The sequence below is a fragment of the Microtus ochrogaster genome, unplaced genomic scaffold, assembly GCF_000317375.1.
Source record: "Microtus ochrogaster isolate Prairie Vole_2 unplaced genomic scaffold, MicOch1.0 UNK51, whole genome shotgun sequence".
Taxonomy (NCBI): Eukaryota; Metazoa; Chordata; class Mammalia; order Rodentia; family Cricetidae; genus Microtus; species Microtus ochrogaster.
In genome coordinates, this window is record NW_004949149.1 from 2,011,432 (window position 1) to 2,039,116 (window position 27,685).

Below are 27,685 nucleotides of genomic sequence, written 5' to 3' on the forward strand. Positions count from 1 at the left end.
TGACTTACTGGAAATTTCTAGTCGCTTAGGTGAACAGATAAGTGCCTTGGCATTTCTGTCTATATAGCCAAAACTGTAGTTAAGGAAAAACTGCTTTGTCATAACTGATTTTTAGGATTGCTCACTGTAGTGTAAATTGTTCCAAGTAAAGCAAGAGTTGGCACAGCTTAAATCATTATGTAGAGCACAAAGCCCTTCTGTTATAAATGGTCAAACAGACTGTCCTGGGGATCCCTCCTCACTCTTTGTCCTTCACTTCCTCTTCCTCTCGCATCCTCTGCCAGTTGGATGTGATTTATTTTAGACACAAAGCTTGCTGAGTTTCTTATTTTCAAAGGTCTCATTTCGGTAATAGCCTTATATTTCTCTACTCTATGCCTCCTATCTAAGGAAAAATTTCAGTTTGCTTATGATTTTAGTTTTAATCATATTAAACTCAATTGGAACTATTTCTAGCTCATTTTCATAGACCAGTGGGTACTTTATTTTCTCATATTGATGAGATTTTGCAGCTAAATAATGGTTACATTTTCACTTTCCAGTAAAATTTATGTAACACCTGATTTTGGCGAAGTTACAGAGTTATTTAGCTAATTAGGGGAACTGGCTACGTTAGGTGTTACAATCATTATCCATTATTTTTCTATTTTCATGTGCATGTATGTATGTATGTATGTATGTATGTATGTAAGAATGAATGAATGAATGAATGAATGAATGAATATGTGTTTATATGTGTATGGGTATGGGGAAAGGTGTGTGCTCACACACTATGGATGCCCAAGGTTGGTGTTGTGAGTCATTCTAGGTTCCTCTTCCATCTTACTCATGGGAACAGGGTCTTCCAATCAAACTCAGAAGTTGCAGATAAGGCTATTCTCAGTAGCCAGCTTGATCTAGGGATCCTGTCTCAGCCTTCTGAGGCTTGAATTAAAGGTAACCTACCATATCCACTAAGCATCTATATGGATTTTGGGCATCCAAACTCTGGCCCTCATACTTGCAGGGTAAGTCCTTTAACCACTAACCATCTCCCAAGTACTTTACATTAAGGTAGGACCCCATTGGTGAAGACACTACTCACTTCAGACAAAGCAGTTGAAGGAATCAATCTGGAGCTGACCAGGAGCCTCCTCCCTGAGAATTGACCCTAATAACATCTTAAGGTGCTATACAAATTGCCAAGGAGAAAAGCAATCAACAGCCCTACATAGCTCTAAAGCCTAAAAAACACAATGACCATTATCACCAATAGTGGTACTTTCATACTGGGAAAAAGGAACAACTGCCTAACTGGACAGCCCACTCAATAGGAAGGAACTCATGCATGGATCTATAAACCTAACCAATCACCTATGTCTGAAAAGGTCATAAAACCTAGAAGAGAACCTACCAATGCTGTTTTTCTTAATCAATATAGCTTCTAATTATATCCTAAATACTTATCCTTACACCAACAGAGAAGAGTGGCTCTCATCCTTAATCAATGGGGCGACTTCTTCCTCCTCCTCCTCCTTCTCCTCCTCCTCCTCCTCCTTCTTCTTCATTTTTTTTTTGTTGTTGTTTGTTTTATGAGACAGGGTTTCACTGTAGTTTAGGAGCCTGTCCTGGAATTAGCTCTTGTAGTCCAGGTTGGCCTTGAACTCACAGAGACCCACCTTCCTCTGCCTCCCAAGTGCTGGGACTAAAGGCTTCCAGCTGGAGCTTCTTTTTTCAACAGAAGGGGCTATTACAGAGACATGCATTTCATCAAAATGCAGAGAATAAGTGATCATAAGTGTCCAGCATTTATTGGTACATCCATAACACAACTCCTACACCAAAGACTCAAGGAATATTGCAGATGAGGAGATAGAATGAGTTCAAGGGCAGAAGACCAGGGTACTTGCTATGAGATAGTGTCTTTTAGATATGAACAATGTCACACCCATACAGTCTCAATAAGTTTGATTGCCTAAACCGTATCTTCAAAATGACAATAGCAGTTGATATACCAACATATGTGTAGGAAACTTTATAAGCCTCACCCCAGATGAAGAACTACAGGCAATCAATGGCTGCTGAGAGAGGGAGAATCAGTTTTCTGTAGAGATGAAACTCGTTGGGTTATCCAACACAAAGCCAAGTATTCAGCCATGAAGACATATACATACAAGACACACTCATCTTGACCATATATGAGAAGTCCTGAGTTGTTTTTAAGATATCACTTTGGGGCATGGTAACACACTCATTTAATCGCAGTACCTAGGAAACAGAGGCAGGTGGATCTCTTTGAGGTCAAGACCAGCTTAGTCTGCATAGAAAGTTCCAGGCTAAACAAGTCCACATAGCAAGACCTTGTCTGTCCTATCAGGTCCCCAGGCCAGCTGAATCCAAGGCTCTGAATGTATTATACAAGAATGCAAGCCCTGCCAAAGGAATCTAAGATGTAGCTAGGGGCAGGAATATTTATTCTAAACTAAGGCTTATGGTTTACCTAACTGAAGTCCTCAACTTCCCAACCTTCAGCCCCAATAAATCTGATGCTAAGGTTAGAACTGACTAAAAAGGAGAAATTATTATAAACCCACAATCTACCCAGCTACACACTCTAAGTCAGTCACACATGTAGGCAGAAGTTTCTGTCCCACCAGCAACTCCCAAATAAACACATGGAGACTTAATATTACTTATAAAGGCTCGGGAGATAGCTCATGTTTATTACTAACTAGCTCTTAAACTTAACCCATTTCTATTAATCTAGGTGCTGCCCCGAGGCTCTTGGCTTTTACCTCTATCCCATTTTGTGTGTCCGACCCATTCTCCATCTCCCACTGACTTGGCCCTTTCTCCTCCCATCATTCTCAGTTTGTCTTTCCTGAGTAACTTTATCCTGTTCAGCTATTGACCCGTCACTTTGTTTATTAAACCGATTACAGCGACATATATTCATGCACTTACGGAAGGACTATTTCACAGCACACATACCTGTATTTGATTTGATATTTTTAAATTTTCTCACAATCACTTCTATGTTCAGAAAAAGAGAAAACTTAAACACATGCATATATACACATAACTACATGTTCCTATTCCCTTATTTTGAAGCCCTTTGGTGTGAGCCCTTGTCAACTGCTTGCTTTGACAACAGAGGTATAGTTCCCACCTTGCATCACTTCCTCCTTTACAGTCTTCATTTAATGCTAAGAAGTAGATGTGATGCTGGCCTTAGGCACGGCATGAAGCTATAGCAGCAACAACTGATGTTGATTGACAGGCCACTGTTTTCTGTACTTTAGATAAGCGAGTGTTAGTCAATTTTGTGGGTGTTTTATCTCCATGTTAGGTGCTCCATAGAAACACCTTTCTTGTTTCTTTCTTTATTGTTTTTGAAAAACTAGAGATCAAATCTGGGGCCTCATGCATGCTAAGCAAGTACTCTATCACTGAGAAATCTGTAGATATGTATTTATTTATTCCATACATATGTATTTGTTTGTTATCTTGAGATAGGTCTCTATCTGTTGCCCAGGTAGGTTTTAAACCCACTCTGCAGTTCAGCTGTATGTTGGCCTGAATCCCATTATCCTCCTAAATCAGACTCCAGAGTAACTGGGATTATTGGCCTGTGCCATCAGGCCCAGTTTCTGTGGAATTATCTTTAAACATTCTCCCTTGAACTTTATTTTTAAAAAAATCTTAATTTTTCTTTCTGGTTCTGGGACAAACACCATAATCAAGTCAACTCAATGAAGAAAGAGTTCATTTCATCTTACAGTTTTGCAGCTCATCATGATGGAAAGTCAGCACATGAACTCAAGGAAGGAACCGGGAGGTAGGAAATGAAGCAGAGGCCAGAGATCTTACTAACTTGTACCCCCATTGCCTTCTCAGTCTGCTTCCTGACACAGCCTGAATTTCACCTGCCCAAGGATAGCATCACCCAAAGTACGCTGGGCCCTCCCATGTCAATCACCAATCAGGAAAATGCCCCATAGGCTTGCAAACAGGGCAATCTGATGAAGGCATTTTCTCAACCAAGGTTCTCTCTTCACAGATGATTCTAAGTTGTGTCAAATTATCCATGCATATGTGCTTGTACTTTTTATAAAAGCAAAGTTAGAGAAATAGATTATTATTTTAAGATAATAGTCCAATGAATATTGTAAAGATATCTATGACTTTGTATTTTAATCCATTATAAGAAAATTTTCTACTCCATTATACCCCGATCTATTATAAGAAAGAACAGATATATAGCAAAAAGGCAGATAATCTCCATTTTTTTTCATGAAACAAACAAAAATAACTGTTAATTCTTTGCATATTTAAGGACAATTTATGAAATTCTGAACAAATTTGGTCCTCAAGAAAAATAAATAGCAAATTAATAAATGTGGTGGTCACATTTTTTCTATTCTTTTTAACTGATTTAATTTTCTCTTTTTGTTTTTCATTGGCCTACTTTCTATTGTAAAAGGGCCCCAAATCTAAGTAGGCCCCCAGGCCTTAGCACAACTGACTTCATGATGGAAGTACCATTTAGGTTGTACAACTCAGCATACAGACAGCACCACCTGCCAAAACTAAACAAAGCCCTAACCCATCAAGGTCAATAGTTATGGAAAGTCTCTAAATTGACTAACCTTGTTTTTGGCTTCTTTTGTTCTGCTTCTGGCTAACTATTGTTACTGACTGAAGTATGTCAACGAAGAGTGTGGTTTGGTGCTTAAAAAACTCACCCTGAGAAAAGCTTGGGGCAACTCTGGGAGACTTCCTATTGGCTTAAACTCATGACCATGCAATGTCTCTGGTGAATAGCCCACAACACTGCGCGTCCCCTTTTGAATGCCCATACTAATTGTGGTTCTGGCATAGCTCAGCCACAATATGAAGTCACTGTGTTAAATGACAAAGCTGTATTTCAGTCTAGACCTGAAAATCAGACTTTGTTATTGATATACAATTCATATACTAACACCTTTAGGGGACTCTTGCTTTTAGCAAGCAGAAAACAAGCCACACTCATCAAGTGTGGTTAGGGACTTAGATTTTATTTTATTTTAATTTTAAGACTTTTATTTTAATTGCTGTGTGAATACTCATGAAAGAGAAAGCCCATAGCCCAGTCAGAAAACTACTGCAGACACACCTGGGATTTATTATGGAGGCTGAATAACAAATTGCTTGATTTGTTATTTGGAAGTGGAGCAGAAGCCCTTGAGGATAAAAGAAGAAAATAAAAGACCCCAAGCTTGAGAAATGAATGGCAGTGGTGTCGCTTACTACATGATGAAGACGGGTCTGGGAATAAGTTATATGTTCTTTATAGGGACGAGGTGACAGGAGGGAGAAAGTGGGAAGCTATACCTCCTCAAGAAGCACAGTGGGAGATCCTGAAGATGAAGTCCATCCCTTACGGCAGTGTGCCATCTTTTTTTTTTTGGTTTTTCGAGACAGGGTTTCTCTGTGGCTTTGGAGCCTGTCCTAGAACTAGCTCTGTAGACCAGGCTGGTCTCGAACTCACAGAAATCCACCTGCCTCTGCCTCCCGAGTGCTGGGATTAAAGGCGTGCGCCACCATCGCCCGGCTGTGTGCCATCTTTAATAAGACAAATTCTAAGAACTGATAAGGGGAAGCTGTCTGCCTCTAACCACCCCCATGCTCTCCTTAGCGGTACTAACTGGATGACTTTCCCAGCCTTGCTGGATCCACCATCCTCACAGTTCCCTTCCATCCTTGCACACCCGGTTCAAGAGGAAAGAGTCTCCAGAACGCTGTTCCTGCATCAGTGGGCTGCATGGATGATTTCCTCCACCACAGCTCCAAGTACCCTCTGCAGATCCTTTCTGGATTGCTAAATGAGTCAAGCCTGAATGATCACAAGATGGGTGGAAGGAAACCTCTATCCTCCTGCCGATTCCTCCTATCATCCAGACACCAGCAACAGGAAGGAAATAGAGATGCAGTTGCTGTGCCCCAGTGGAGAGAATGAATGTTGGCTTGGGAAGAGACAGAAGCACCATCAGTTCTTGAGACTGCAATTATTCTATACTTCAAGGAAACTGACCTTACAGTGGCGATGTGGTGGGGGACTTGTATAGCATGTGTGTGACTGTGGGTTCAGCTTCCAAGATTACAGGCAGACACAAACAAACTGAACAAAGAAGAGACTGTTCTTGGCAGGGGTTATGCACAGTAGTGTCTAGGTTGCTCTTTGAAAGCATATGAAGGCTTCTGGGAAATAATAAACAAATATTATTTTCTTTCCCCGGGTGGTCTTATCATGCTGTGATCAAATCAGGAACTGGCACTATAGTAAGGCTGTTGACATGAGACAGCTGAGGGCAATTATGGCTCAGTGATGTTTAGGAATTAGTACGGATGCCAAAGGAGTGGTTAGTCTAGCCACAGTCTTGCCGGCGTAGTGCCGGGATTAAAACTATTACTCCCAGGTTTTCAGTAAAAGGGCATCTCTCTTGACCGTGCGCCATGCCTCTTATCAGCCTGTGTGGTGAGAATTCACTGTAAAGAGAAAAGTATTCCAAGAAATGTCTTTCTAAACAGCCAGATAGAAAGGGCATGGAGAGGGCCTGGATTCTTTCTCCAGTAGTTCTGACAAAGAGTTTGAAGCTATTTCAACAGCTATTCTAACGGCTGTCATGCTCAATGGTCAGTGTGTCAAACTCTTGAGGGTCTTGACTTGTAGGCATGCCCTTCCCCATCCCAGCTTTCTGTCTAAGAGGACAGGCTGATCCTAAAAAGAACAATGAAGAAACATCCAGTTTTCAAACATACCCAATGAAAACTAGTGACTTAAAACTTGAAAAATAATAATAAAAGCACAACCGTGTGAAGAAAAGGCAAAGGATTTATTATAGTAGAGATGCTTCTGTTGGTTTTGGCTCAAGTCTCAAATGAATTGCCCTAAGTTAACTTTTCGTACCTCAACTCTCAAAACATGTCTGTAACATGTAGTCATTTGGAAAGTTTCTGGTTGTGATAAGAGCCAAGAAGTCCAAATGAAATGTCAACAGTTTGTCAAGGACAGGAGCAGAAAGAAGTCATTTGATAAGTCAAAGCAGTGAAAAACGAAAAGCAGGGCTGATCTCCTGTTCTGAAATGCAAAAGGTCAATAGAAGAAGGAAGGAGGAAGATACCGTAGCATCAGTCTCACGCGCCAGAAGAACTTTTCCAGAGCCTTCCATTTGTGTATTGTGTGCTTGCATCCGAAGTCAAAAGAGCTACTGGACACTGAGAGCTTTCACTCTTGTTTGCAGAATACGTGGTCTCAGAGTAGCAAGGCAGGCCACCCTCAGGGGCAAGAAACCAGCACCAGAAAAGAGAAAATGAGGTACCGCTGGCAGTCTGGGAGCTGGGACAGAGAATTAGCAGTGACAAAGTAAGTGACGGTGCTAATCAGAGTCAAAATAAAAAATCAAGTGGGGAAGAGACATCTTAGAGCCTATCAAGCAATTGCACCATACTTAAAACCGTAGTCGGGAGGCTGATTTCTGCAGGGAAAGCCCCGCTCCAGGACACACTGGCTGTGTGACCTCAGGGCAGCTAGCTACTCCACTTCTTAGTTCATGTTACCTCTTGTGTGTCATGTGAGCGATTAAACCTCCATCAGGAAAGCTTTCTTAGCACCACAGTCTATGTGCACGCTTAGAACAAGAGCTCCGCCTACCTGCGGATCTTCAGAAACCTCTGCTCGGGTTTTAACACTTACCACTGCCTACTGTAGGCCCGGCAGTTGCTTGGACCCTAAGCACCAGTCAGAAACTCAGCCTTGCTGGGTACTATGAGTCAGTTCCTCTGTGAGATTATCTTCACTAAGTGTGTGAAATGGTATCAATCTGATTTGACCTCTCCTTGTTTTTTTTTTTCTATTTATACATAGAATTACTCTCACTGTCTTATTGTGATACACATATTTTAGATCTGACAAACCGACATCCACCATTCATTTGGATTATTACATCTGATGGTAAGTCCTTGATGGGCAGGATCATATCTAATTCCTCTAAACAGCCAGAAGAGCACAGCACCTAACAGAGAGGAGGTGCCCAAAGAATCCAATTTAGGCTGGTCTGACTTTCAGAGTGTTTACTTTATGGTTATGAAAGGCATTATGTTGTTATTGCACTTAGTGTTTTGAATCATGGTCTTTCCCAGGCTAGAAGTGCCTGGTATGACCTCCTGAAGCAAGATTCCAGTGAGCTGCAGCTTAGGGTCAGCCATGAAGTCACGAGGGTGAAGTTCCCACACCCGATAGTGGACTGTGTTATTAAACTGCAGCATCAGTCAGGCTAGGTGTGGCAAATGACTTTCGGTCTTAAAAGTATTTTTCTTTTATGGCAGGTTTACAGGGTAGCAACCCCACTGTAAGCAGGTCATCGGTACACAAATGAATAAATTAGCATTCTGTGGATCTTCCCCACCACCACTCATGCTTCTTTCTCTGACCCTTCTTAATGTCTCCCTTGGACTTCCAACACACACTGTCCTTTAGAATTTCACAAATCTTAGCAGAAAATGTATCCCTCCAGTTTTAACAAGAAATTTGTGGTTTCAGCACAATTAAAACTTCCCGCAGGACGCCTGAGATTCTAATCGTTATTTGTCGAGCGCCAAAATTCCAGCTCTCCCCCTGAAGTGCTGAGTTACCCCTTCATGTAAATATGGGGACTGAGCAAAGGGGACTGTCTCTAGGGCAGGACACAACAAATCTAACTAGCACACAGTACTCATTCGTAGGAAGCTGGTTTTAAAAATAGTCATGGCTGCCTTAATGCTTAAGGTATCCCAAAAATGCTCTGTGGTATTTGATGGATTCCCTCCCCCAACAAAATCTTATTGAACATGTTTTGAAAGATTTCTTTCATTTTCAGGCAGGGGTATAGTTATCTCAGAGTTTATTACAAAGTAATGATACATGCTAATAAATGATCCATCAGTTGTGTTAAGTGGGACTGGTTAATCAATATAAAATAAAAAGGAAGAAAACAAACCCATATATTGAAACTTCTACACATAAAACTTCTATTAAATTATTAAGGTATGCATGCAAAGCTCTAGGAAACTTTCTTTTTTCGGTTTTTCAAGACAGGGTTTCTCTGTAGCTTTGTTGCCTGCCCTGGAACTAGCTCTTGTAGACCAGGCTGGCCTCCAACTCACAGAGATCCGCCTGCCTCTGCCTCCCGAGTCCTGGGATTAAAGGCGTGCATCACCTCCGCCCAGCCCGGAAACTGTATTTCTAATTCGATAACTCACTTTGTAAAATGTCTAAGGTCGGAGTCTCTGAGCATGCAGGGCACACTGGTGGAGGCATAAAAGGGACACCGAGGTAGAGAGTGTCTATAGAAAGCTCATTTAGCTGAGGCTCTGAGAACTGAGGTGTTGTTAGTCGTGGCTACAGCTGTTCTAGGCGCCTAACTCAGACCCAAATACCCTGCAAGTTTTCAGGCCAAATCAGCTCCCCGTGCCAAGAAGCCACCTGGCCAGTTCTGCAGCTGCCAGAGCGTCCTCAGACAGGCTGGGGCTCATCAGTGTCACTATTTTAAGAACTGCTGTAAGGAAACCACTTTACTTTCGTGCTTGGTGAGGCCAACCTTTAAACATGAGACTTGGTCATCTTATTAGTGTGATAATAATGAAAATTCTCTATATGCTCTGACCCGACTTTCTCTATTCTGAAACCTAATACTAGGACAAATTGCATCGAATCGCCATCTTGATACCTCTAGGCACATTAAGTGAAATGTCTCTAAACTTGTTGGTTCTTAACCCTAAAGCTCTTCTTGCAATCTTGCTCATCTTAGAAAATGACAATTCCAGTTGCTTCCTGACTTCTCTCTCTTTTTTCCTTGCATAGAATGCATCAGAGAACAGTGCCCGGTCCTCTTCCAGAACACTCTGGAGCCAATCACTCCTCAGCATGTCCTACCGCTGTGCCAGCGCAAGTCACTCTGACATCTTCACGTTATTTTTGTGGATCCTTAATTGCTCTCCTTGCTTCTGCACTTCCTCTAGTACTGTCAGAATAGATGTTCTCACATAATACCATGTTTGTCTGTCCAAAACTCTTCCAGAACTTTCCTCTCACCCAAATTAAACCGTAAGGCTACCAATACTCTTCCCTCGCCCTGCCATGATCCCATTCTTTCACTGTCTACTTCTCCCACTCCTCTACAGCCTTGAAGAGCTCACTGTCATTTTTGAGCACATCAAACACCATCCTGTCTGTGCTGCTGGACCTGCATGTCCTTCCTGTCACCAACAACTGGTCCCCAAACATGATTCAAGCCCCTCACCCTCTGGGAACTATATTTAGACGTCGTCTTGCTGGAACAGTTGACTCTAACATAAGATAGCACCTTGTGCAAAGAGAATCGCCTTCTCATCTACTGCTCTTTCTCCCTTTGGAATGTGTTAACTTGACAAGATCTAAAACTTTAGAATTCTGTGTTCTTCAACTCCACCATGCATGCAAGAGTCTGGCCTAGTTCCCGCTTGTCTAGTCCAAGTCTGGAAAGCGGTATAATAATAGATAAACATAGCTGGTATTATTGCTAAGTGAAAGACCACTGTGGCACCTTCCTTATAGGAATGTTATGTGTTGGGAGGAGGATACAGTAAGGTTTTCTTTCGGTTTCAAGGAGCTACCAGCTCAGTGGTCCAAGTCATGCCCCTGGAGTTGTGAGGAGTCGAGCTGGAAGGAAACCATGGTTAACATAAGGCTGATAGCTTGTTAGTGCCTATCCTCATGGCGAACGAACTGAATTCCAGGCTCCCTGAAGGTCTGCTTAGTGGAAATGGAGATTTTCTGGTTAATCGTTTTCTCAGAGCCAGTCAAAAGCAAGCTGCAGACAGACAGACTGCCTTGTCGGCACTCAATGCCTCGGACACACAGACCTCTCCCAAGGATGCTCTTCTACAAAACTGCAATATAAACTTCCCAGTCAGGAGATCACCTCATAAACGCAGCCTGCAGACTTCGTCCAAATGTGTCCCAATTGTTTATTTTCCCATCGACACCAGGACCCCATCCAGAATCATTTGCTGGTTTAGCTGTGACAACTGATTCTCTTCAAGTGGGATCTGCTGCTGGCTCTGTCTTTCGTTAGCCACAGAGTGTTAGCAACAGCCCCTTTGTTTCATAGCATAGATCCAGAGCCCGTTTTGTGTTTCCTGGTGTGCAGACCTGGGGTGTGGATGTGACAGGATGGCGCTGTGGCTGCCCATGCACCTCACCAAGAAACAAACCCTGGGGTTCGTCCTATGGCTGGTTATCGGAACCATGGACACGCAGTCTGCTTTGAATCTTCCACGGTTCTCTTCAGTAAATAACAGCTGCCCCTTGTAAAACGGTATTTTTAGAAGATACTTGGCTAATGCCCTGATTAGCATCAAATGCCTACCTCCTCAGCTTTGTTACCTGCCCATAACTCCCACCTGACACCAGCCCTGTCAAACAGAGCCTTCCTGTGCCATCACTCCCCAGGGGCAGGCATCACCACCGTTCAGAAGTGCAGCTTTTTCTCCCTAACTTGTTTACGTCATCATTTATTTATATAGGCATAGGTTCGCTTCTTATTTGTTAGGTTTTAATCAATTACTATCTTCATTCCAATGGTTAAGTTGGTCTAGGTTTGCCTGAGAGCCCTTTCCAACAGGACTACTCCAGTCATGCTTTTTGAGAATGTTCCTATGATAATGGTCAGGATTCGTTTGTACTTCCTCAGATGCAGCCCCAGACTCAACTCTGGGGCCTATCCTTATACGGGAGGGTGCCATGGAGAAAGCAAGATCTTGGGCCCTTCTGGTGCATCCTTTGCTTCCAGGCTCTGAATAGAAGTAATGCTGGGTGTCTCTCTCCCTATGCATGCACTCACACACATATAAACGTAGGTGATAGCTTTTTAAAAAAGAATTCCAAATTAATTTTAACCCAATCCAAAATTTCAGGATTCTTTAAAAGTTTCTCTATTTGCAAATTTTGCTACCCACTGTATAAATAAACAAATAAATAATTTAAAAACTTGCCCCCTACTTTATTTAATATTTTACCTGTTTGCTCCATAGCCCTAATTTGGCAGCCTCTTGGTCTAAGCTGCCTCCTCAATCTTCCGCCCCAGCTTTTTGGAGGGAAATTGAGGGGACGATGTGCTAGTGTATTCTTAATGACGCCTCCTCACACCCTGTGGCTGGGGGAATATGCTAAGAGGTAGAGAGATTCAGAACATCCTTCTGGAGACCTGTAGCCCATGGGCTCTTCTCCCAGGTCCCAGAGCTCAGGAGCCAGCATCCATACCCACCTCCCCAACACTGTTCTAATTACCTACAGGCCTATTTTTTTAAAACAAGGAATAAGCTGGAAGCGCATACAAATCCAGCACACCAAATACCATAGAGAGAGATTCTTCTAAGTCGCTCGTGTGCCTCCTTCTAATTTGGATACACCTGGGTTCTCTCTGCTCCCCTAGCAACCACGAGCTTCCCAGAGAAGCTGCCAGGCTAAGTAGACAAGAAGGCGGTACACATGTTAAGGTCCTGGGGGAAAGTGAATTTTCTTTTTCTTTTAATGAATTGGACCTTGTTTCCCTGAAAGGGAGCCACGTGGAAAGGATAATGTGGGTGACTGAGAACCATGACATAAATATATAAGGAAATAGACACTTTGTATTACTGGTATCTGAAGCTATGGAAACACTTCACTGGTGTTTCCACTGGCGAGGAGGTGTAACAACCACCCAGACATCTAATTGGTAAGGAATTCTGCTGTTCAACACGACTCTAGAGAAAACTATTCTCTGCTGGCTTAATCTCTGTGCACAGCAGGAGAACGCACTCTAAAACAGTAACCCAAACGGGACCCAAACATGCCTCCTTGCCTGCTGACGCTGTCAGTCCGTCCTTTATGGCAGGTCATGGCTGCTACAAAGAGAACACGTTTGCAAAACGTCCCACTTGGAGTCTTAAAGTCTGAGAAAGGATACATTTTCTAGGTAACAATGGCCACGCATTGACTTCCAGATGAGAGGAGTGTTGTCTCCCCTATCTACATCACAGACTGGTCCCTAGACCAGCAAACGCACATCGCCAACGACCCCACCCCCGACCCTATGAACCTTCCTTAGAGCGTATCAGTCCTGGTTTTAAAATGGGATTCTGACAGCCACTGTCCTAGATATTCAGTATTAGGACACAATAGGCCTCGAGAACAACCAGACCTGGGACCCTCTTCACATCTTCCAGTGAAGGGAAAGGCTGTGCAAGAGAGGTGCAAACACTTCGCTGCGCTTAATGCCCTGGCAGTTGTGCCCAACGCAAAAGCCCAAAGTTCTTTTTTTCCGTTTTTGCCCCAACTGATAGAAGTGGCAGGCTGAGACTGAATTTGAAGCCCGGCAGAGGTCGCTGACGCCCAGGAAGAGAGACAGAATGAGCTTGGCAAGGGGAGTCCAGGAGCTTTGACATCATACTAAGCTCCTCCTCCCAAGCACACATTACACACACACACACACACACACACACACACACACACACACACACCATATACAGTCACACACAAATCGTTGTACCCTTCTCCGCACGCCCCCATCCCATCCGCCCCATACTGTCCCCTCCCTCAGCAAGTAGACGTCCAGGGCGTAGCCACCTAGTCGGGCCAAGGGTGCAGCGCCCACTGCCTAGGGAACCCACGCGTAGCGGAGCAATCAGCGCGACTACAGTCCCAGCGCCCGGGACCTCAAGCAACCTGCTCCCGCCCCGCCCGGCCGCTACGAGCAGAGCCGCCACCCCTTCCAAACTCCAGGACCCCGCCACCCTTATGAGAGAAGGCGACGCCAAGCAAAGGAGCAGGACGCCCGGCAGCCCGACTCTTCCGCAAGCGCGCGCAGCGCCCACTCCGTGTTGCCGCGGCGATCAGCCGGGAAGCCCGATGCCAGCTCCGCGCATCGGCTGAGAGGGGACAGGGCCGGCTTCGCCAGCTCGCCCAGAATCCGGTCTCTGCCGCGGCTGCGTGTCCCTGCTGGGGCCCCGCCGGCCCGGGAGTGAGCCGCTGCGACCGGCCGGGGGTTGGCCCGGACAGGGGAAGGAGGGACGGAGTGGGAGGAGGGCACAGGGGGCGGGGAGGGGACCCTGGAGGAGAGAGATGGCAATGTCTCTCATCCAAGCATGCCGCAGTCTGGCTCTCTCAACATGGCTGCTTTCCTTTTGTTTCGTGCATCTGCTCTGCCTGGACTTCACGGTGGCGGAGAAGGAGGAATGGTACACCGCCTTCGTGAACATCACCTATGCCGAGCCCGAGCCGGGGGCCGCAGTGGCGGGCAGCGGTGGCGGTGCCGAGCTGCACACGGAGAAGACCGAGTGCGGACGGTACGGCGAGCACTCGCCCAAGCAGGATGCGCGCGGCGAGGTGGTCATGGCCAGCTCGGCCCACGATCGCCTGGCTTGCGACCCCAACACCAAGTTCGCCGTTCCGGCACACGGCAAGCACTGGATAGCTCTGATCCCCAAGGGCAACTGCACCTACAAGGATAAGATCCGGAACGCGTTCCTACAGAATGCATCGGCCGTGGTCATCTTCAACGTGGGCTCCAACACCAATGAGACCATCACCATGTCCCACGCAGGTGAGTGACCGGGGAATAAGTGTGTGTGGGGGGCGGGGGGGGGGAGGGATGCTTGGAGACATGGGGGAGGGGAGCTCGAGAAGCGTTTGGGAGACCCAGCGCAGCCTCCCTGGCACCTCCACTTGGAAAGTCCGTGCCGCACCGGAGACCCGTCTCTTAAATATGAACCTACTAAGTTTTGTTATGCGTCGCTTGGGGACGGGGAAGGAGGCTACAAGCAGGAGAGATTTCAGTATGTTGGAAAACATTAGAGAGTCTGATTTGGAAGCGGGTTCACAGTGGTAGGGAATTCCCAGGAGAATTTGGGAAGTGATGTTTTGGGGACAAGGCTGGCATATTCTTGTTAGTGATCCGCCCTGGCACCTGTTTGGACCCGGAAGATCTGATAACTCAGCTGTGTGCTTCTCTGTGTGCCTCAGATATGCATACCCGGTGCGAGTGTTTGAGTAGCAAGGGGCAGGTCAAGTTACCTGCCTGCAGCTGACCACTTGCAAACGCTCCCACAAAGTCAGGTTTCAGCCCTTCTCAGGAGCCCTTTCTTCCCCTTGTTGACTTTGCACAGACCATAAGTAATATTCAATGTACTGGCTCTGCCGGGCTGTCATCTCGAGAAGCCCACTGGCCGGGAGCACTGGTGAAGAATAGCAATGCCCACCAAGCCAGGGAGAGCCGTAAAGTTAGACTTACTTTCCACTGCTGTGCTGGCTCTCGCCTGCCTGTTTCGGTATGCGGAGGACTACAGGGCAGAATGGAGCTTTGTCGGCGATCACAGGGACCAGGACTAGAAATAAACCTTCAACACAGTCTGTAAGCAGTGTTTCAGAGAGCCGAGTAACAGAAGCAACAAGGCTGCGTGGCTCACAATTGTTAGCACAAGCCACTGGTTTAGGAAACTACCCTCCTGGAGAGCAAGTTTCTACAGAGGTGCCTGAGAGGTGGGTCCTTTCCCCTCACAGGGTGTCCTGACAGGAGCATGTTCTGTGGAGTAGCCCAAGCAAAACTATTATAGCAAGTAAAGAGCAGATTTTTAAGCAGCAGACTGTTGGGATAGAACACCTAGGGTGGATGTGTGCAGCCCTGCTTTCTTTAGAGCGAGGTTTTCCTTTGAAGAGGTCATATTGTCTGTTAGTGAAACATACAATTCATTCGCCCCAAGTAATCAACACCAGCTGTTATAGTCAAGGCCCTTTGTCAACCTTCAGGCAAACAGGTTGGGAGCGGAAATGCCAGAAGCTTATGAAAAACAGGTCAGGAACTGGTTCCGTGTTTGTGAAGAGAGGCCGTTACCTTCTTAGAACAGTTCCAGTCCTGCATGTGAGGGGCATTTGCTGCATTTCCTTGAGCTCAACCCTTCTCCCAGGGAGAGGCCTGTGGTCTGACCTTGAGTCATGGGACCACAGCTTAAACTTGATCTCTGAGGATGTCGCACCGTGGAATAGCGCTCCGAGTCACATAAAACACTTCTCATTGAACATTTAGCAAGGGAAATCTAGACTCGGGAGTGGGAAGTAGGGCAACCTCTGTAAACACTGAGGTTGTTAGTTGAATGTACAGGATTCCTTAAATGCTTTTCTGAGTCTGGACTTGGAATCCTAAACTGCGTTGCTCCGTGCACAACAGACTAGTTGTCATTTGTTCCTGTCCAAGAGACTGTTTTCAGAACCGCAGACACATTGGATCAATTAATGGCATAATTTGATTTTCTACACAAACGATACTTAACGCATGCTGAGAGTGAAGGGCTTGGTGATAGTCTAAAAGTTAGAAGCCCCCAGAATGTATTTCTCCATCTCCAAAAAAACCAAACAAAAACAAAAAAAACAAAACCCAAATCCAAAACCCTGTTGAAGTTGCATCTGCTGTTAACATTGGACTCCCTGTCATGCCTTGGAGAAGGTCCTGCATTAGTCAGAGCCGGAGTCTTCTACAGGACAGGGTGATATACAGGATGAGCACCCTGGCCTGCCAATCAATGGCTTACACTTGCTCTAGAACCCGAAGAGTCTGTTTCTCCTCGTTACATGTGAGTCCGACGTGGGAATTCACATAGGAAACCATGTACAGATTAGATGTCAATGGAATATTCCTATTTCATGAGCTTGAACGCAGTACACCAGGGGACACAGTTGTGGCCTTTTTAATTTCGTCCCTGAGAAATGTGGAGCAAAGTTAAAAACTAACATTGCCTCGCCTTTCCACTGATGCCCTGATTTCTGGAGCTGATGGCTTTGGGGAAAGAAGGCTTGGAACTGGAATTCCGGAGCCCACCTCGTGTCTGTGCATCTGGTATGATAGACCACTAACACACCCAAGAAACACGGGTTCAATGAAATAGAAGTTCTTTTCTTCACTCTCCCACTTTTCCTCTATGTTCTTCCAGATGGTTTTTTTTTTTTTTTGAGTTTCTGCCACTTCTGCAGCTGTCACCTCTCAGTCACAAAGATGTGGACGTTCCTGATGCCAATGGCAGTTTATTTAATAGTGGGTTACTCAGCCTCACTGGTATAGGGTTTTCCCACTATGAAATTCATTCTTCAGACAGTATCACACTGCTTCACGTACTGGCTGAGCTAGGTGCTCCCTATGCAGCCTGATCCCATGGACACTTCTACCTGCCTGTGCAGCCCGCCCCCGTCAAACGCTAGCCTGCTTGCTTTCCTCCATCTCTGTATTTGTCTCTCGAGTACAGAATATAGATGCGTTCTCGAATATGCAGACTTGGTCTAGTTTCTTTCACATCCCACACTCTTCCTTGGGTTTACCATGGTTGTATTAAGTGCCACTGATTACTGTTTCATTTTACTGCCAAATAGTATTTCACATTTTATTTATTGTAAATTGATGGGCCTTAGGTCACACGTGTGTGTGTGTGTGTGTGTGTGTGCGCGCGCGCGCATGCGTGTGTGCACAGGTGCACTCCTGTACATGTGTGTATTTCTCTTAGTTCTATTTTTAGGAGTAGAATTTCTGGGTTCCATGGCCGCTCTGTGACTTTTGAGGAATTGCCACATCCCTTCCTCGTGCTGGTTAGTGTCTCAACAAGTGTCACCTTGGCACAGGCTAGGATCATCTCGGGAGAGGTTGCCTCAGCTGAGAGAATGCTCAGTAAGAAGGGACTGTAGGCAACTCTGTAGGGTATTTTTCTTGACTGATGATGTGTGAGGGCCCAGCCCACCGTGGGTAGTACCGTGCCAGGGCCAATGCTCCTGGGAGGTAAATTAAATCGACCTGAGCATGACCGTGGCAAGCAAGCCTGTTAGCAGTGTTCCTTTGTGGTCTCCACCTCCATGTCTTGAATTCCTGTCCTGACCTCCCTCAGTGATGCACCATGACCGGAAGGTTGTAAGATGAGATAAATGCTGTCTCTCCTGGGTTGCTTTCAACCATGGTCTTTATCACAGCAACGGAAAGCAGACCCCGGCTTTCTTTAAGTATCTAAGTCATTTCCTATTACTGCTGCCCGTGATTAGTGTCAGTCCCTGAACCTCCTCCTTGGGACTTGTTAACCACGTTTAAATCAAGGTCAGTGTGAGGTGGTGTCTTCATTATGGTTTCGTTTTGATGACAGTTGCTTTTTTTCAGGCGTAGTCTTGCCATATAGCCCAGGCTGGCTGCAAACCCACAACCCCCCAGCATCAGCTACAGAACTCTGCAGTTAGAGCTGGGCCACTGTGCCTAGCTCAACAGTTCCTTCTTTGGAACACGCTCTTGAGTCAACGCTTCCCTTTTCGTTCTGTTCTCCTGCCCACTTACGTCAGCCGGCACTTGCTCTTTCCTAGACTTTCGATTCATGTCATTTTTGTCCAGGAGAGGTGGGAAAGAAGGAAAAGGAGGGGGAGTAAGAGACAGGGGGAGCAGGGGAGGGCAGAAATGCATACTTCTCAGCGAGGGGTGGTACAGTTGAATTTGTGTGTCCTCTATAGACAGTAGGAGGTGCAGCGTCTTTAGAGGAAAGCCTCCAGGAACCAGAGCAAGCAGCTCTGGGCCGCCTCCCCCTGGTGCAAGCCCAGATGCTCACAAAATTTGGTCCGAGGCTTGCCTAAGAGCTTTATTCCAATGTTCTTTGAGGGAAGGGCGGCAGGCCTTCATGGGGAGCAGATTAACCAGAACAGGACTCTAGAGGAGACCACTGGGCTTGTATCCTGGCTTTGCCGTTTTCATGCTGTGTGAGTTTGAGCAACTTGTTCAACCTCCCAGGGCTTAAGTGTCCTCCCCTGTGACAGAGGGGTCACCTGGACTGATGGCTACATGAATTTCATGGGTTAGTACACAGGTATCTCCATCTTACCTGTATCTGAGCTGGCCCACGGCAGAGGTCTCTCATTAAACCTGGAACTCACCATTTGGGTAGGATACCTGGTTAGCAGACCCTAGGACCCACCTGTCACCACCGCCTTGGGTTGGCTTTTGTATGCGGTTGCTGGGGATCTGAACTCAGGTTTTTGTGATTGAAAACGCTTGATCTACTGGGTCCTCTCCCCAGTCCCAACGTCAACTGTTGTAACTCAGTGACACATAGCAATGATAAGCAGCTATAGAATAGACCATCATCTCCCTAGCTCTGGAAACCTTAAGAAAGAACTCCTACATCATTCTTTTATGCTTTAGTGATAGAGCAGCCATCACATTCCCATAGGCCACCTCCCCTGTTGGAAAGAGGATGCTCTGCCCCTCTGATCATCGGGGAGCTTTGTATGCGATGACTTCACTGTCATCACCGTGAGGATCGCTTGCTACCTGTGGCGAATCCCCGTGTGAGCAGCTGTCCATATCTGAGTTACTTTTTGGAAGAAGTGATATTTTTCCGTTTCAAAGGATGGACTTGTTAGCTTTCTGTTTATCGACCACTAGTACATAGCTAAAAGGTAGATACATCTCTAGTTGCCTGGGAAGGACTTTGGATGGCATCGGAGAGATGGGGAAAGGGAAGGGAGGCTGCATAAGCTACGGATCCTCTTCAGTGCTTGGAAAGAGGCAGATAGAGAATTCCCACCTATTCCTGACTTCTCTCAGGCGGGAGGGAGCACAGAGATGATGAAAGCTCTGTCTGTGCAGTTAGGTGTGTTCTAATCCTTCACTGCATGGCTTCATGCTACTTTGATGGCTCTTGCTGTAATGGCTAGTCTCCTTCTGTCCTGACCTCCATATAGGAGCTAGCTGCTTTGATTAAATCAATTTTTAAGGCCCTTGTGTTTCTAGAATGCCTACCATGCAGTTTTACTCTGTATTTTCTATCTAAGTGCCGTACTCGCCTGCCTATCTTCCCAGGTACCATAGAGAAGATAATGCGAACCAAGTAGCACTTACTCTGTGGTGGGATACCCTAAGAACTTTTGTGTTTAACTTAGTTCTTACAACTCCCCTTACTATCCCAACTTCTACATGAGAGAGTGTAGGTGACCTGGTAAAAGGCAGTCAGGTATAGAACTAAGCCACAGATGCTGGAAGCCTGCCCTTGGGGTCTACGCTGTTACCTCATGCTCCCTGCCATCCTAAAAGCTACTGCAAAAACTGACGTCAAGCACAGGGCAATGCTATAGGCCCATTCTTGTTTCAGAACATGTTTAACGAGTCTGGAGGCAAATCTGTCACCAACAGAGACCAGCATGACTGCAGTAGAGAGACAGGACCTTGCTTTTAGGATCTGTTCCTCCATATTTATCTCTATCATCTTTTGATCTCGTTCAATCACTGGTCACTAACTGTTTTTGTTTTCAGTTTTTTTCTTTTCCTTTATTTAAATTATATTTTATTAACATTTTTTCATTTATTTTGTGTACTGACCACAGTTTCCCCTCCCTTCTCTTCTCCTGACCCCCCCAACTCCCATCTATCCCCCTTCCCATCCACTCCTCCTAGTCTCCATTAAGAAAGGGACAGGCCTCCCACGGGCTTGCACAAAGCATGGCTCATCAAGTTGAGGTAGGACCCAGCTCCTCCCCCTGCATCCAGGCTGGGTGAGGTAATCCAGCATGGCGAACGGGTTCTCAAAAGCCAGCTAAGTACCAGAGACAGGTCCTGATCATACTGTTAGGAGCCTCACCAACAGACCAAGCTATATAACTGTCACACATATGCAGAGGGCCTAGGTAGGTTTGTTCTTTATGGAATGTAAAATTCAGATTAACCACTCCCTAAGAACTATTAGAAATGTATTCTTTATGCATCAAAAAATTCAGGCTACGTTTACTAAAGCAAATGTTTTCCTTTTGTTGTTCAGATCGTTCTTTCACATGTCTGTCTTCCTGGCTGGCAGGCAGGCTGGCTATAGCATGGCCCATGTCCCCAACACCTTTTATGCTCTTGGTCTGATCCATTACTTGTTCGTATTTGCGTGTGTTTGGAACCTCAGTTTTATCACAATCTCAGTAGGGTATTGAGATGAAGCTGCAGAAAACAGAATTTAAATTTAATTTGGTTCAAAACGGGTAAAGCACTTCTGGTATAAATGTGTTTAGAAATGGATGGGATTCCTTTGAGATGCTAAGCTTTCTCTGGCGCTGGATTGGGCCTGACAGGGGACACCGGACATTGTGGAACTACCACCAGTCCTTGAGTTCTAGTAGGTGACTTCTGAAGGGCTTTCCAAGGCCTGAGATCACATGATCTTCTGTTTAGCCTTCTGTCTTCCCTTCACTTTTCTGCTAAGACTCATGCATAAACTCTGTCCTTTATGTTTGGCCTTAATTTCGCACACCTGATCCCCCTCCTGGCTAGTTTGTGTGCTCTTGTTTATTTTACACTAAACCATAATTCTCCCCCATCTTTCCTGGCAGACAGCAGTCTAATAGTCAGGAATTGCAGCCTCTGTTATTAAAGGCAATAATTCATCGTCAGTGTTAAATAACATTCTTGGCAGTGTAAGCTAACATGGCCAGGGCATTTCCAGAAACTGAATGAGTGGTTGACACAGTTTTGCTCAGAGAAATGCATGTTTGGGGGCTTGGAAGGATTCCTGCCCTCCTTTTCCTGATCTTTGGTTAGAATTTGATTGTCATTCCTGGTTGTTCTCTTCTTAAAACTTCACGCTTCCCACCCTGATTCTCAAGAAAGGAAGTCATTTTATTGGTTGTGAAATCTAGAAAGATCCAGAAAGAATTTGGAGATTTTTTTTTTCTGTAGAGTTTATTCTTGTAGCTTCAAAAAAGGGGTGTTTACACCTCTGACATGGAGTTAACAGCTTAGAAACCAGTTTCCTAATTTAAAATGAAGGAGCTCAACCTTGTTAGTCACTGCTCGGGTGAGAACCACAGCATGCAGTGAACTAGGTGTTTTGGCATCACCTAGAAGTCTTCAGTTTATTACCAGAAGAGATATTTCACTCATAAGAGAATCTTATTATTGACGAGTGACTAAGAGATGCTGGGACCCTGTGTCTTTCCTAGGGTAAGCAGAGAGATACCAAATTTGAGTTATGGTGAAGTTCAAATCTTCTTCAGATCATCTCAAGCCTTGAGGGTTTGTTGTAACATAAAACTGAGAAACAAGACAGCTTCCAAGGCAGGGTTGTTCTAAGTTCAGCTAGGACTGCTGTATTAAGTGGGGGCCTTTTCATGGGGACAAAGTAACACAGGCTCTTACGTTAAACTTAGATGGAGTAATCTCTTGGTGCTCTAATTTGTGGATGGGTAAATGTACTTCCTATAGTGCAACCAAAATATTAATGATACGGTTAGGCCTAAAACTTCTTCCTTTCTGTTTTCCTTTTTACTTTTGTGGCTGTGGGTGTGTATGAATGTGTGGGAGTGTCCATTCCATGCTGTGTGTGTGGAGGTTAAAAAGCAACCTTCTGGGTGTTGATTCTCTTCTTCCATGTGGGTGCAGGGCTTGAACTCAGGTCTTGGCAGCAAACCCCTTTACCCACTGAGTCACCTTCCCAGCTCCAATTCTAACTGTAGTTTTCCTACAATGAAATGATATTAATTGTTCTTATTGTTTCAACTTTTGAATTGATTTCTCTATATAATGTTTGCTGTTTGCTTCTTTGCGTGGCCTCTTCTATGATCCACAGTGCTACGCAGAAAACACTTTAGTCAGAAAGTCGAAGCTTGCCTTCTGGGTTGCTTGGTGCTTTCATATGCAAGGTGTGAGCATATATTTAAAAATAACAGGGATTTTTAAATTTAAAAATATTTTTTTATTATTTTTTAAATGTTTTTGTACTATATATGTGACTTCCAGGGCAGCGTTTGAAGTACCTATGTTAGGATAGGGAAATGGATACCCAAATCTTCTATTTATTAACCAATTCATCTTGGCGTTTCTCAATTTTAGCTAACCATTACCTGTACCATCCACTTAAAAAGGGTGGACAAGGTAAAAAGGGTTTTCGGGTGTACTTTTAGTGTGTGTGTGTGTGTGCATGCACCCATCACACACACACACACACATACACACACACACACACACACACACACCACTCTTCTCCCCTTTCTCTTCCTTCTGGTCCCTGCTCGCCACAGAGGTGGTCCATCTGTATCATACCATAACTAACTAACCCTGCATCAGAACTGTGATCCCAAACGAAGAGGGCAGAAAAAAAATGTTCTGCCCTTCGTCTATTGGGGAAGTTTCTGGAATATTCTTCCTTTCCTGATGCTAATAGAGCTAGCTGCCTTTTAAGCTCTCTTCCCTACCTGACCTCAACAACAAAGCCTACCCCTGCCCACTCGGGCGAGAACAGCAGCGGTCATTGCTTCTCATCGGAACCCTGCGCCTTCCCTTCCATAACTGGACCACTCGACCTGTTTGCTCGCATCTGACAGAACCCGAGCTCCCTGGAAGCAAGGCTTCTAGACATTTCTTTGTTTATGGTTAAGTTTCCTAAGGCTTGAGGAGCCCTTGACACATGGACAGTGCTCAATAAATATTGCTAAGTGGCCTAGAGACCACAAAGATGGATGGCGTTAAATGGCGATTTTAATTTCACACGAAGTGTAATTCTGACATTAAGTTCCCGTTTTCTTACCCTTTCTCCCATAAACATGTACTCAGGTAGAGCCTCATTCAACATTCCCACCCCCAAAAGTGTGTATCCGTTTTGTAGACTGTGAAAGAAAGCAGACACTTGGGTCAGTATTCAGCTAGGAGGAAGAGGCATGCTGGCAGCAGATTGCAGGACACAGGACATCACAGGGTCTGTGTTTAGATGTGTGCAGTGTTTATTATGGTTCAGCATTACGAGTAAACACACACCAGCATTTAAGGCCTTCTTATTTTAAATGAAATGCATATGCCAAATAGACATTTTTTTCAAGGAACCAGAGTTTTGTAGTGTTGTTCATTAGAACCACCAAGCACAAGTTTCCATGTGAAAGACTTGAAATTTATGTGGCTTCTCCTGCAAAACTGAAAATTTTAAAAAAAGGTTGAGGACTGGAGAGATGGCTTAGTGGTTAGGAACAGCAGTTGCTCTTCTTGGAGGACCCAGGTTTGAGTCCCACATGGTGGCTTGAGGTTGTCCATCATCCAGTCTTCGGGGTCCACTGCCCTCTTCTGCCTCCATGGCTCGGCGTGTGGCGTACATAATACATGTAAACAGAACACCATGCTCAGTTAATAAGAGTATCCCAGCTCTCAGGAGACAGAGGCAGGCAGATCTCTGTGAGTTTGAGGCCAGTGTGGTCTATAGACACACTGAGTTCCAGGACAGTCGAGGCTACACAGAGAAACTGTCCTCACAAAACCTACACGGAGAAACTGTCCTCACAAACCCAAAAGGAAAAAAAATGTTTACAAGTGAAAAGAAAACTTCCTTACACATTGTGGTGGTTCCAAAGCCATCTCTCTTACATGCCTGGGGAAATTGATCTGGCTAGAGGAGTCTGCCACTGGGAGTGGCATCCCAAGTCTTGTGCCCTCCCAGCTGCTTCTGGTTAGAGCTGCCATGGTTAGCAGTCTTGCTGCCCTGCCGTGCGCGGTGCCCGGGGCGCGGTGCCCGGGGCTTGCTTCAGGGCATTCTGCCATGATGGCCGCTGACTCCTATCCCCCTGGAATGACAAACCCCGCTAAACTCTTCCTCCTAAAAGCTGCCTTGGTCATGGTGCTTAGTCACAAAGATACAAACAGGAGTGATCATACTTACAGACATGCATGCATACAAGTAAAGTATGTACATATAAACATGTACATGTATACATGCTGTCTGAGGTTAAGGAAGAGAACCGAGGCACATAGACTTAATATAGACACATTAGTCATTTTCTATGCGTCAGATCAAAATTGTAAATCTTGCCTTCAATGTGATGCCAACACCAAATAGACAAATTTGAAAATATTGAATATTTTAAAAGAGGAAGATGATAAAACCATCCACAGCTCAACTATCCACATACGCCATTGATTGATTTACTGATTTATTCTGTGTGCATAAGTGTATTGCATGTATGTGTGTGCCTGGTGCCTGCTGGGGGCAGAAGAGGGCACTGGATTCCCTGTCACTAGAGTTATAGATGGTTGTAAGCCACCGTGTGGGTGCTGGGTACTTACCCAGTCCTCTGGAAGGGCAGCAAGTGCTCCTGACTGCTGGACCGTCTCTCCAGCTCCTACTCTGTTTATCTACTCAATTATATTGACTTTTACCAAATTGAGAATGTATTTTGTGTGTGTGTGTAAAATCTTAAATTTGAATGGTATGTTTTGAAATTTCTTTAATACTCCCATACTTTTCTGTGTTGTTTGGCCCTCCTCTGGCATGAAGGGTTCTGCTGTAAACCTCCTAATGTAGCTAAGCATGGGTATAAGCCCTGATTACCTTCTTAGCTAAGTTCCAGAGCACTGGATTAGTCAAAGGCTTTCCAAGTTTGGCTGCAAAGCAGGTCTCTGTGGGTGTTTGTTTCGTTTTATAGCCAGTTGGTGCGCTCTTTGGGCACTCTTTTGGTGTGTGTGATGCTTCTTTGGAGGAACAAAACCATGCTCACGTGGCTGCAAGCTGGACTAGTTTGGCAGCTGATCCAAGTCACAGGAGGTAGAGAATCGGAGGCAGTAAGTAATGGAACCGTCTGACCAGTGCGTGACGGTTCCCCTCCTGGCTGCCTCACCACAGAGTTCTGTGTCTGGGAGATATTAAACGCAAACCAGCAGCACGCAGGAAGCTCCAGTGTCGTTTGCGGTTCTCCCTAGGCAACTCCCTCCCCTCCTCCGTGGCTCATTTTCTGTCATTGGCTCCTCCTGAGTGTATCCATCAGCCCCCCCCATTGTAAAGCTGCCCCAGACAGTCTGCAGAGAGCCTAATATGATCTCTCATGAGCTGGGATGAAGCTAATTGACCGCCATGATTGGCAACCACTACACCAAATGAAAGTCCTCTTAAGTTTGTTTTGCTGCTGTAGCTCCATATGGTTCTTTTAATTGATGCAAGAAGTATTACAAGGAATAAAGTCATGTAGCTCAAGTCCCCTTGTCCCAGAACCGTACAATACAGGAAACACTTCCCGACCCAGTTTCTCCCCACCCTGCAGAGTCCCTGTTTCATGTTTACTTAGTTTTCTCATTTATAGAACATGGGAGTGTTATAAATTTTATATTTTCTAGCCAATACATAAAATGTGTCTATATGAATGTGGTACCCTGTGATAGCTCACTATATGTATACATTGTGTTGCTTGAACCATCATTTACAGAGTAAAGATTCAAAATCCTTTCTCCTTGGTTTTAAGATATCCAATATGCCATTGTTTTTCATCTGTCACCATCCTGCTGTGAGCAACACCAAGCTTCTTATTTCTACCTAATGGCGACATCTCTACACCCATCCTGCCCTCTGCTCTCGTGAGGTTCGTCTATCACGTGGTTCTTTCCTAATGACATAAAGAAATTAGGTAATTGTTTTGTGTGTATCAAAATCCCACTTGAAAAAAATGTAGTAGCTTTATTGTATTAATTTCTCAAGGACTGCAGCAGTAAACGAAGAGGGCCCATGTTCTACAAACATTATCAAATCATGATTTAGTGGCTCACTGGAAATAATGGGAATTTGGAGAGCAGAAATAGGATCAAGAGACGGTAGGCACAGCGAGTACCAGAAAGTATGCAGTGCGTTTGAACAACAGTGGTTATATATGAGTGTGACCAAATGATAAAGGGAATTGGCATTTGATTGAAATCAAGTAAGATTTCTTTTTTTAAAAAATATTTTATTTATTTATTTATTTATTTATTTATTTATTTATTTATTTATTATGTATACAGTGTTCTGTCTGTGTGTATGCCTACAGGCCAGAAGAGGGCACCAGACCCCATTACGGATGGTTGTGAGCCACCATGTGGTTGCTGGGAATTGAACTCAGGACCTTTGGAAGAGCAGGCAATGCTCTTAACCACTGAGCCATCTCTCCAGCCCGTAAGATTTCTTTTGTATGCTAAACATTGATTCTTTTCCCTGTCGTCTTCCATGCCTCAGCCTGAAGATGGTGAAATACCACACTGTTTTCACCAAGAAGGGGAGATCCCATTTCACGAACACCACTGTCAGTCTGCAGGTCATTTGTAGAACAGATGATGGGGGTGGGGGTGGCTCTGGTGACCGCTGGCCTGGTCCCATGCTTAGACACCAAAGCCATAGAGGACTCAGGATAGAAGTCTGAGTCAGCCAGCTGAGAAGCATACTCGCCACCTTTCTAGGAGGGGAAAGGCAAAGGAAAGGGTCCGCTAAGAACCCCATGTCTTGCTGGACCATATGCTTGCCAGCTCAAGAAGCAAAATTTTACCCCGAGCTTTGGAGTCTTTGCTTACAAAATGAACATCGTGCATTCTCTATCAGAGCAGTTGTCTCTTATAGCAAGTGCTATAGTAAAGATCAGCTCTGAGTACTGAATAAAAGTGAGCTATAATGATGGTCGAAAGAAATATCTTCTGAATACACCTTTATGACCATCAGTGTTCTTGTCATGAGTCCAAGGGGTCACATCTGCCCAGATGTATGCTGCCCCCTCCCCACACTGGCCAGCTTCTATTCTGGATGTCTGCTGCCCCCTCCCCACACTGGCCAGCTTCTGTTCTGGATGTCTGCTGCCCTCTCCCCACACTGGCCAGCTTCTGTTCTGGATGTCTGCTGCCCTCTCCCCACA

At 45.0% G+C, this 27,685-nt stretch overlaps 1 protein-coding gene across 2 annotated transcripts in view; it reads left to right on the plus strand.

Annotated features, from left to right (window-relative positions):
* Positions 1–13,527: 13,527 nt before the first annotated feature.
* The window catches only part of Rnf150 (ring finger protein 150), a 222,625-nt gene continuing 208,467 nt past the window's right edge, over positions 13,528–27,685 (plus strand). For both annotated transcript variants that reach the window (XM_013354611.2, XM_026777260.1), the window contains exon 1: positions 13,528–14,618. In XM_013354611.2, coding sequence (XP_013210065.2) covers positions 14,138–14,618 — 481 coding nt within the window. In that variant the 5' untranslated portion in view covers positions 13,528–14,137. The remainder of the gene's footprint in view (positions 14,619–27,685) is intronic.